General features: G+C 44.0%; 1 protein-coding gene across 2 annotated transcripts in view; it reads left to right on the forward strand.

Annotated features, from left to right (window-relative positions):
• Positions 1-7347, forward strand: part of PLXND1 (plexin D1) — a 211101-nt gene extending 203754 nt beyond the window's left edge. For both annotated transcript variants that reach the window (XM_068252759.1, XM_068252760.1), the window contains exons 34-36: positions 3227-3367; positions 3507-3581; positions 5716-7347. In XM_068252759.1, coding sequence (XP_068108860.1) covers positions 3227-3367; positions 3507-3581; positions 5716-5832 — 333 coding nt within the window. In that variant the 3' untranslated portion in view covers positions 5833-7347. The remainder of the gene's footprint in view (positions 1-3226; positions 3368-3506; positions 3582-5715) is intronic.
• Positions 7348-12183: the final 4836 nt, after the last annotated feature.

The following is a 12183-nucleotide window of genomic DNA, read 5'->3' on the forward strand; positions in this document are numbered from 1 at the left end:
TTTTTCACTTCCTGGTCGGTGCCCTCCAACCCGGACCTACTACCCTGCGCATGTGCAGTATGTCCACTTGGGCGTCTTGCGAGCGTGCTTATGTCATATGGCGTTGCCAGGGAGCGCAGTTGCAAGGCGCCCAAGCGGACACACTGCTCGTGCAGTAAGTACAGGAGAACGGAGGGAGGGGCCGAGGCACGAGAGGTGCTGTAAGCATCTGCACAACACCTCCACACACATAGTAGCCGACCCGGATTTACCTCAGAGGAGCCTATCGGCACAGATGTCCTGGTACCTTAGACTTTGCCCTCTAGGAATTTACAAACCCCCGCCGAACCACACAGCAAGTGTGCTGGCTGACCCAGGTGTCACTTCTCCCTTACTTACTTTCCACCATCATAGGTAGCTACAGGTGTTCCTTAGTATTAGGTAGCCAGACGTGCCCTCAACGTTAACCTCCTTAGCGGTATGCCTAACACAGTTTTGGGCATACAGCTCTCTGTCCTCAGGAGTGCCCCAGGATGAATTAATTTGCTGTAATAGCTGCAGAACCTTTAGCTAGCACTAGGCTAGCTAATACAAGTGTCCGGCAGCCCCCAATCAAGCCAGTTTATCCATTACCCGGCCTGGATCCAGCGATCGTGCAGCCTCCCCCCCCCAAGCTCTGGTCCCTCTATGGCTCTATGGGGAGGATCGGGTTTGCACATGAGTCATGTGCGATCCTCCCCATAGTGAACACCGGAGCTGTCCGGGGAGGCTGCGCCGATCGCTGGAGCCAGGCTGCGTTAATATATAAACTGGCTGGATCGGGGGTGCCAGACACTTATACTAGCTAGCCTAGTGCTAGCTAAAGGTTCTGCAGCTATTACAGCAAATTAATTCATCCTGGGGCAGAAAGTAACAAAACCTCCTGAGCAGCGTAACGCTCAGGAGGTTAAGTAGCTAGAGTTGCCCTCTCATCAGGACTCTGCATAGGGGAAGGATGCACTCGAGGAGCGGAGTGGGCCGCCTTTCCATCATCTGGCGCTTGTAGGCACGTGCCTTATGGTAAATCTGGCCCTGCATAGTTGGCATCCTTTTTGAAAAAGATTGAGCCCTAAGGTATTCTTCAAATGGTTTTATTTTAAAACAGTGGACTTAAAACATTACCACTGTGCGCAAGGATTCATTTGACTTTAAAAAAAAACCTGCATGTCTTGGAGCGCCACTTTGGTGTAGTGTGAAATGTGAGAAATGAGCCCAGCTCCCTAAGCCTGATCTGTGGACTCCATCCTGGCACCGCGGGAGTACCTTGGCCTGCACATTGAAGACCTTTGGCTGTAGCACATGGTTTGCACCCTGTAATGTGTATTTGGCCTCTGTAGTCTGCCAGGTCTCAGCGCACAGCTGGGAATGTTTTGGTGACGAGAGATCAGCAACCAGCCAAATACTTATTGCAGAAGTGCCTGGAGGGGTCAGCTTCAAAGAGACGAGTTCACTGTGCAGAGTGGCCACACACAGTATATCAGGGGACAGCGGGAGAGTAGAGAGAAATAGCAGCTTATTAATGGTAGATGTAGCTCTGTACAAATAAACATTGTATGGTGGCAGTTACATGGACATACAAGGCCAAGGCAGAAAATACACCGCTGTATGGTGAAATTTGTGCAATGTACATAGTATGGTTGTCTCTGCTTTGCTGCGCTATTAAGGGACTGCAAGGTTTATTCACTAAACTGTTTTAAGCAGAATTGTGTGTAAAAGCCTTACGCATGGTGAGTAGAGTGGAATAGAGTGCGCACTACTCATCATGCAGTAAGTCTTTACGCATGTTATTCTGCTTAGCGCTGTGTAGTGATAATACCCCAGTGACACCAGTGTATAAGGGGAGTGAGCATCCTGCCCATTGAAGATCACAGCCTAAAGGGGATAAGGGGCAGACACAAGAGCCAAGGGGGGAGTCCATAAGCTGCAAGTACGTTGGAACTGAGTTCCAGGCTGCATATCTTACGAGGAAACCATCCTGGGCCATAAATGTCTAAAACACTGTAGATTAGATAATTGTACTTGACCAAAAAAGGGTTTTTAGGTTATGTCACAAGGTTTCAAAGAGAACCCAAGATGTTACAAAGCTTAAAAGGTAAATACTTAGCATTAGAAGGCACTGGCGGATACAGAGGCTTCCCTCTCCTTAGGTGTCTTGCTGCCCGGGACCCTCTGGAACATTGTGGCTGCAGTCCTCTACTGGCACCCGCGTAAGCACAGGAGCATCTGCACAGTAGTACGGAGCCGACTTACTGTGCAGGTGTGGCCTTACTTAAGAAAGCACAGTGCGGTCGTGCTCCTGCCAGTAGAGGAACGCAGACCCATTGCTCCTACCGACAAGCCCATGTTAATAATCGTCAAGGGGTCCACACTCTGCAATGGGAGACCGGAGGATGGCGTGGGAAGCTTCTATAGGATCCAGAGGCTTCCTGATTCTTAGATAAGAATTTACTTTTTGTGTTTTTAATGCTTTGGGTACACTTTTTAAAGGTTGATGAGTGTTGACTAACTGTATAGAGGGAGATCCAGGGGAAGGGAGAAACGCGTGAAAAGTTTGCACGTGGGAGCAGAAAGCGGTAACTGAGGAAAAGATCATTAACAAGACAGGTTTCATGAGGAGAGCTATATTAAAGTGAGCTTTATAGGCGCAGTTTAGAAGCTATGTTTGCTGGACAACTGGTGGAGGGACCGCTGAGAGGAGCAAGGTCATGTGTGTGGATGAGCCAAGCAGAAGGTCCAGGCTGGACTGGAGTCCAAAGTTCCTCACTGCTTTCATTGAACAGAGTAAATAGAAGAAAATATGGCAAGATAATCATGTGGGACTGACACTTTGTGGACCTCTTAGAGCAGGGCTTCCAACCCTGTCAATGCTGATTAATTACCTCTGTGGATTTCCACAAAACATGCACTGCTGGTGGTGGTTGAGGAGAGAGTTGAGAAACCCTCTCTTAGAGGACCTCTGAATGTCCTCATCATTTGCTGCATGCTGTAGGAGCTCACATTGTCCTGAACATAACCAGACAGGTTGTACAGGCTCCTGAATATTTTGAATTGTTCGAATGTCTTCTGTGTCCTCTTCTGCTCTGTACCATTAGCTGTGCTGTTAAGATGAACTGGAGGGACGTTGGATAAACGCACATACTTTATTGCAGTGTCAGATATGGGCCTTTAGCTACTCAATATACTGACTGGTCTCTGAATGCTCTTCCAGGATTCCCCCACCAACAAACTGCTGTACGCCAAGGAGATTCCAGAGTATCGGAAAATTGTGCAGAAATATTACCAGCAGATCAAGGAAATGAGCCCGCTGAGCGAGCAGGAGATGAACGCCCACCTTGCAGAAGAGTCCAGGGTAAGAGTCTACCCAGCCTCAGTCTGTCCCTATTGTTCAGTGTATGAGCTTCTGCCCTCAATTTGCACATCTCTTGTACAGATTGAATACCGGTAATTGAAAATGCATGGCTTTAACTTGTTTTTCCGTTTTCTTCCAGAAATACCATAATAAATTCAACACAAATGTGGCCATTGCAGAGATTTATAAATACGCCAAAAAATACCGTTCACAGGTAATCATCTTTGTTAAGCATGTCATAAAATAGTACTGTGACAAATATCAGGACTGTGAAGTCAGTAGGAAAAAAAATCTGGCGTGTATCAAAAAAGGGCACGGGGTATAGCAGAAATTTTAAGTTTTAATGCAAAACCATATTTTTCTTTTAAGGGGTTGTAAACGAAAATTTAGTGCTAAATAGGTTAAACGGAAATCAAATGGCAAAATACCGTCTATAACAACAAACGAATTCTGAAAAGAAACGTCAAATATCGTCTATAACAAAAACGATATTTACACTTGTATTAAGAATAGCAATGCAATGGTAGGTTTTACAGATATTTTACTGTAATTATATCAAACTGTAGGCTCACACAGATCTATCCTTAACCCCTCTGTTTAAATATATATAATTTAATAAATTGTATATATTACATATATTGTGCTGTAACTATACCTAACCTTACTTTCACACAGAGCCCTCCCTGTACCTATCCCTAACCCCTAGACCCCCCCCCCCTGGTGGTGCCTAACCCTCCCCCTGGTGGTGCCTAACCCTCCCCCTGGTGGTGCCTAACCCCCCCCCCGATTGCATATATTATACTGTAACTATACCTAACCCCTAGACCGCCCTGGTAATGCCTAAACCTAACCATCCCCACTGCACAAACACCTTAAAGGGACTCCGAGCAGTGCAAAAACTATGGAAAGATGCACATCATTTTAAAGCTCTCTTTCTCCTCTTTCCAATGATATATAAACCGCCACCCTACGCCTTTTAGTTTTCGATATTTTCGCGATTGAAATTGCCGCGGCCGCGATTTCGATCGCGAAAATAGAGAAAACTAAAAGACGTAGGGCAACGATTTAGGTGTCGTCAGAAAGAGGAGAAAGAGCTTTAAAATGATATCCATCTTTCCATAGTTATATTGTATTACACAGGCCGACTTTTTGTCAAAGTCAGCAGCTGCATTCAGCAGAATGGAGCTGCTGACACTGGGGAAAGTGTCGTCCTGTGTAATACAATATAACTATGGCTTGATGGATATCATTTTAAAGCTCTCTTTCTCCTCTTTCTGACACCCAAATCGTTGCCCTACGCCTTTTAGTTTTCTCTATTTTCGCGATCGAAATCGCGGCCGCGGCAATTTCAATCGCGAAAATAGCGAAAACTAAAAGGCGTAGGGTGGCGGTTTATATATCATTGGAAAGAGGAGAAAGAGAGCTTTAAAATGATATGCATCTTTCCATAGTTTCTGCACTGCTCGGAGTCCCTTTAAACACAAACAATAATATATTTAATCCTTAAAATACTTCTCTACAAATAACATGAATAAAATTTATATATTTGTAATAGAATAAATAGCCTTAAAATCACGTATACATTATTATTACTAGAAAAGTATATATAAATATATACAATACAATAAATAGCCTTACAAGCATTAGAAATCTTAAAATAACAGTAACATTAAAAGCGATATTTTAGTAACTATAATCAACGCATTATAAGTGTAAAAACAAAGTTAATACCAAAAGCGATGTATTTCTAATACAATAAGGTTGAAAACGGTATTTACGCATTATACATATGAAAACAAATTTTGAAATGATCAAAGAAGTGTAAACAAAAATTTAGTTGTTATACTTTTGTAAGCGAAATTTTTAAACTAAATAATAAGTAGAAACTGATATAAGCGAAATTTAAAATTGAAAAAAATAAGTATAACAAACTCAAAACGAACTTGTAAACGATATTTGTTATAAACCTTATTCTGTAAACGAAAAATGTTGTTTACACGATCCCTGTAACCGCTATTTCTCGGGCGCCCTTTTTCCCTGTCGGGTGCCGAATAGCCGATATTTTGCATTGCAGTCTATGGCGGCGCCCTTTTTTACTAGCACCAAAAATCTGATTCTAACTCAGTTTATTAAACCACCGACTTCTGGTACCCAAAATTATTCAGACTCCGACGCTTATACTTACCAGGTGTGTGGAGTTGGTACAAAAATCATCCAACTTCTCAGTTTATGAAACTGACACTGACTCCAGCTATTCAAAAAAAAAATTCTGACTCCACAGTCCTGACTCATATCTGACTGAGCAGCCCAAAAGATCTGATGTTTACCAACATTCTTGTCCCCAACAGATTGTAAGCGCCTTGGAAGCCAATACCACAACCAGACGCGGCCAGTTACAGCACAGATTTGAGCAGATGATTGTCCTAATGGAGGATGATATTTATACATGTAGCAGCGAGGCCTAGAATACGCTGGTGTCACCCTTCTGCCTGAAGGACAGACTTTGGATACATCTTTGTTAAAAACTCTATAAGTGGAAAATTAGCCTATGGTTATGGCCATAAAATAGACTGGCCTGAATGTGGATACGAAGAAGCCAAGGCTACCAAATTGCACTGCAGAGTCATGAAGCGTTGCGGCTTAGGTCACCAAAAATGAAGTGCACCGGTCATGGAAGTCTAACATATTGGGTCTAGAAAAGGACCACAGGACTTCCTGGTTACATCCAACTGGTTTTGGTGCATCTGATTGTACTCGGTGCAAGTTGCAGACTATGACATTTACTGTGTTATTTCAAAGACTCCCTACTTGAAGGGATTTTGCACTGCACTGTAAACTAACCAGAACTCCTTGTCCTGCTTATTATAGGACCAGGATGTCTCTGCCCAACGGGGAAAACCACTTCCTATGAAATCTGTCCACTGCAGAGCTTGGTCTTGGCTGCAGTGGAAGCTGCCGATACCACTGCTGCTCTGCAAGTGCCTTAACAACAGATCTCAGGATATGACAAGGGAGTACAGTGCTCGTTCTAGGATCCAGGGACAGGGCACCAACTATGGAGGGCTGTGAGCAGAAGCACTTGAATCCATTCCAGATCACTGAACTTCCGGGCAATGCACTTTTACTGAGAAACTTCAGACTTATATTCAGCTTTTAGTATACTTTTAGGTTGAGTTTGTAGAGATTCTGAAGCTGCTTGGCTTCCATGCTGACCATCTGCTGTGGTGATACCAATTCACTGGCTTGGAACAAGTATGTTGGAGGACAGGTCTGTTCTGCATTTACTTATTCCAGGTGAGCAAATTGGAGGTCATAGTCAGGAATCTTAATTTTCTGAAAGGTTAAACCATTCCTCAAGGTAACTTTTATCAGCCTCTTCCTTAGAGCAAGGATGAGGGTAAGGAGGAGTTTTCACAGTAGAAAGCTGGCCACTGCTATTAAAGCTTAAAGTGAACTTGAGGTGAAAATAGACGATATAAACAAGTATTATATCCCATGGTTTTATTTTATATTTAAACTCTCACAAAGTAGATTGAATGTTTTATTGTCTCTGCTCAATGGCAATAAATTAAGATTCCCAGAATTAAAATACATAAACTTTTGACTTTTTTTTATCTCTACCTTGCCCTCAGAAGTTGTATTCTGCCAGGAAAATGTTTCTGGCTTTTTTTGCTCATCAGTGAGGTTTACTATATTCCCGACAAGACAGAAGCTGCCACTTGTATGTCTGAAAATTAAACTTTCAGGCAGCTAAACAAGGAAAAACAGCCTGGTTATCAATATTTTGCACTGTTCATATAATTATCTCATCACGTCACCTTGGGTACACTTTAAGCGCCCTCATTCTTTGTGTGTCTTCAGTGCATAGCACATCTAACCTAAAGCAATCACCGTGACATCAGAAGGTTAATGTTGCTTCAGTATAAGTTGGGTAGTAACTTTAAAGAGCATGACAAACATCAAAAGTCTAACAATATGGGGGGGGGGGGGGGGGGGAGTTATAGGTGAGAGTTTTGGGGGCTGCCTTGTTATATGCCAGATAGACTTGCCTCCCAGAAGTGAGGAGGAGTGCAATCACCATGGGAGAGAAGATGATGGGAGTAGAGGTAGGTTTTGCTGGAGAAGGGCATGACTTGTGTAGTTGCACTGCCACATGGCACCGAGATTTGTCCATGATGTCATCATTAGGTTTCCTGATGCTTTAACTGGGGTCAGTAGAACTTTTGTAGCCCAAAGAAAGAAAAAAGTAAGTTCAATTCATCTTGTGAAGCTTCAACGATGACCTCCCAAGCCTCTGGACTGCAGAACTCAAATTGCTTTAAGATTAAGCTTGCTAAAGTGTGATAGATGGTTGTCACTGGTAATCAGCATTTAACCAATATACAAACAGGTGGTGAAGTATCCGGTAGCTGGCTACCACATGCCCTATTCCATGGGGCATTTGGCCTTAGAGATGTAAATATAATATATATGGAATATATTGGAAGTATGTATACAATGATATGACTTGTCTGCTGGGCAGAGGGATGTACCTAGTCAGCCACATAAAGGCTAAAAAGAATTGTTGATGGAAAGTAGATATTAAATGGAAAACTCCAGCTACAATCTTACTGTTGCACAGGCGGCAGAGGGACCAAACCTCCGGGTGACAGTTGTGGACCCGATGCTGTTGCCAACTGTCCAAGGCCCACTGTCAACCCCACTCACCAGCTGTGCATGCCCACTTTTCTGTGCTGCAGTTCTCTGCTCATGTCCCATCCTTGCTTTCTGATGTCCTAGGCCATGGCCTCGTCTCAAATTCAGGTATGGTGGTGGGTGAGCCCAAGGAATAGCACACAACTGAGCATCTTTTCCATGGGTGCAATGAATGGAGTAGACCAAAGCACTTCGGTGGTGGCTAGAGATCCAGCATGTCAGATACTTGTAGGCAGTATTGGGTCTGCTGTACACATGCTCCCCTCCAGGGCCAGGCCGAGGCATAGGCTGGAGAGGCTCCAGCCTCAGGGCGCAGTGTAGGAGGGGGCGCACAATTCATTCAGCTGTCATTCCTAATTGTGTATGAAGCAGAAATAAGAAAAGGGGATACATAGCAGTGACTGCAAGCCAGATAAGAGATTAAGGTGTTGGGGAGGTTGTGGGCCCTGTGGCACCTCTTAGTCTAATAGCAATCAGTGTGTGACAGCTGGGGTGGGAGGGATGCACTTTGGTGTCTCAGCCTTGGGTGCTGGAGGACCTTGTACCACCTCTGCTCCCCTCTCGCCCACGTAGGCAGAGTGTTCATCTATTTTAGCATGTGTACCAGGACCATCTTCAGACCAAACTAATCACACAATGTATCCAAAACTACTGTAGAGTTTAGCATTTGACTTGTTTTAGTTTTGGATAGACTGTGGCAAGCAAGGCAGCCAACTCTCAGAAAAACCTGATTTCATATGGGCTGCAGCATCTGAGGTGCACTTACACTGGCATGAGTTATTCCCAAGGAGATACTTTTCATCTTTAAAATAACTTTTCAGCATGTTATAAAAAGTTAAAGTGGTTGAAAAAATAATAAGTGAATATTTTCTTGCTTACTGGTGGTTTAAAATGCATTTTATGAAGAGGCATGAAATATCACCTAGGCAAAAAAGTGAATTGCATATGGGCCTGCATCTTGCCTAACAAATACCACTAAGGTGTGTTGAACCTGCTGAAGATTTCCACAGATCTCTGGTGGACGTTAGTTGAGAAGTATGGCAGGAGGCCTGTACTGCATATAGTATATGAAGGATTTACAACCAGGTTAATTTTCACATAGTGCAGAAAGGGGTGCCATTGAGAGGCAAATTGAACAGCGTTTTATGTAAACCTTGGCATAGGACGGCAGCAGAATTAGCTTCTGTCCATCCCTAGTGGCCACAAATGAAACTTCATGACTTCCCTATGGGCGAACACACAGGCAGTGAAATGCCTCTCAAACTTACAACTGCCTGGTAACTGCTTGCTGAGCACACAGTTCAAACTGCCCTTGGAAAATAGGCCCTAAACTGACATTAACTCCATGTTTGGCCAGATATTACATTTAGATCTATTGTCTGCCCACACATTGTTCCAAGATTTCCAATAGATTTTAGGCCCCCGGCCCATCCAGACAGACTCCTGACTCTGGAGACACTGAAAACTTGTACCATGCGACTGTGCATGATGCCGGACCACTCCATGATAGGTGAACCTTTAACATGGGGGGCAGGAGTAGAGTTTTGGACCCGGGCCAGTGTTCCCAAGGGTCTGCCCAGTGTAGACCACCACAATATAAACACATCCTGATCAAGCCATTCAGACATCAATTGAAGATTAAGGGTCCTTACACAGAAAATTCACCACATTACAGTAGTGGAAAGCCCCATGTGGTACACCACACAGCTGATCAGGTTTGGCTGGCAATTTCCCCATGTGCCCCCTTAAGATGCACAAATTTGCATTTTCGGGCAAACTTGCGTTGCATCGCTATGGCCAAAAAAAAAAAAAAAAAAAAAAAAAAAAGGGGGCGCATTGCGTTAAGTTTCAATGCAATTTCACACATAGTGTTTAAGGGCCCTGATTGGGCAGATATGTTGCAGCACAGATTTGATAAATCAAAATCAGGTTGCTTGGCCCACAGTAACAAGTAATGTATGGATAACCTGCCCCTGCAGGTCAAGTAAGTGATAGCTGGGTTAATCTTTGGAGATCCTCTAGTCCTAGCAGTTTCTGCTTTGCTATACAAACTTTAAGTGGGGATGTGGACCAGAGAGGTTCCACCACCTAGCAGTCCTGCTTCCTCCATAGAGCACAGACCCAGACCTGAGAGGTTCTACCACCTAGCAGTCCCGCCTCCTCCATAGAGCACAGACCCAGACCAGAGAGGTGCCACCACCTAGCAGTCCCACCTCCTCCATAGAGCACAGATCCAGACCAGAGAGGTGCCACCACCTAGCAGTCCCACCTCCTCCATTGAGCACAGACCCAGACCAGAGAGGTTCCACCACCTAGCAGTCCCACCTCCTCCATAGAGCACAGACCCAGACCAGAGAGGTTCCACCACCTAGCAGTCCCGCCTCCTCCATAGAGCACAGACCCAGACCAGAGAGGTTCCACCACCTAGCAGTCCCGCCTCCTCCATAGAGCACAGACCCAGACCAGAGAGGTTCCACCACCTAGCAGTCCCGCCTCCTCCATAGAGCACAGACCCAGACCAGAGAGGTTCCACCACCTAGCAGTCCCGCCTCCTCCATAGAGCACAGACCCAGACCAGAGAGGTTCCACCACCTAGCAGGAGATTATGCACACTGTATGTAGATGTATATAAGTGAAATCTTGTTCTATGGATTCATGTTTTATTGTGAAGTTGTTAATTTGTAATAAAATATATTTAAATATTCATGACTTGTGTTCTAGCCATTTATCCTCCATTTGCATCTTGACCATCCTTCGTGCACAGGTTGCTAGAGACACAGGAGTATGCAAATTTATACAGCTTGAAATGGACCAAATTTGACATCAGCAGGATTGTATTGGTCCATTTCAAGCTGCATACAAAATATGCATCTCATTTACCATCCCTAATGTGCACTACTGACATCTGTATGCATTGCAGCCATGCAAGGTCTGGACAGGCAGAGTTGAGACTGATACAAATACACAAACTCAAGCCAAAATCAGCAGCCTATACCCCCTTTCCCACTAGCACCTAGGTCCCGACATGCTGGGACCCTTGTATTGTGGGTAACAGGGATGAGCTCCAAATGGATTTCGGAGTAGCTACCCATTTGAAATCACTTGGGTTCAAAAACATTAAAGCACCTAAGGGGGTGGGTGAGGGAAGGGTTAACTTGCCCATGCTGCCATCAGTTTTAATGTGCTTCAATTGCATCCTATGACACTGCCAGGTTTCCTCCTGGGAGGAAGCATGGTAGTGACGTAAATGCAACATGGGACGCAAGAGAAGCGCATTAAAGCTGATGGCAGCATGGGCAAGTTAACCCTTCCCTCACCCTCAGGTGCTCTAACATTTTCAATCAAGCGATTTTGATTAGGTAGCTATACTTTTTTGCCCATCACATTGTTAGGGGGGTGTGGATTTTCTCATGTCTGATCCACATTCAGCCTGCACGGAATCCTCTTTACTACTGGCAGACAATATGTACAGATTACATAGAGAGTAGTAATCGCATCTTGATCTCCCTTCTACTTAATGCAATTGTTTATGGTTCTTTCACGACAAGAAAAAAAAAAAGTTTTCACATCAGCGTTTCATCAGAAAAGCCTTAAGCTGGCAACTAATGGTCCAATTTCTAGCAAAAAAAAAAAAATCGTTCGAGCGATCAGAAATTCTGATCTGATTGGTTGTAAATAACCTTAATTGGTGGACACAATCGATTATGAACGAGTGAAAAAAATGTCGCCTGAATGAATTTGTCGAACGAAAATTTGGATTTTCTTGGGTGGTTGTGATAGATAGGAAGCAAAGATTGGTTAGTTGGTGTAGTGAACGATTTTTCATCTGATCAGAATTTGATCGCTTGAACGATTTTTTGCTAGAAATTGGACCGTTAGTGGCCAGCTTTAGTTATAAAAATTAATATGTAACCCCTTAATCAATTTAAGACCAAGTCAGGACTAGGCATTCATTACAATATGGCAGCTTCCACCATAACACTTTTTTCAAAGGGCAAACTTCCAAATATTGTAGAAGTACTTTTTTTTTTGGGGGGGGGAGGGGAAGAGAAGGGAATGGGTCAAGAGTTACAAGTGCACATTTTAGGTTCTCGGCTCAGCAGAAATCAGGCTAGTTTTTA

This window comes from Hyperolius riggenbachi, chromosome 9 (genome assembly GCF_040937935.1).
Source record: "Hyperolius riggenbachi isolate aHypRig1 chromosome 9, aHypRig1.pri, whole genome shotgun sequence".
Taxonomy (NCBI): Eukaryota; Metazoa; Chordata; class Amphibia; order Anura; family Hyperoliidae; genus Hyperolius; species Hyperolius riggenbachi.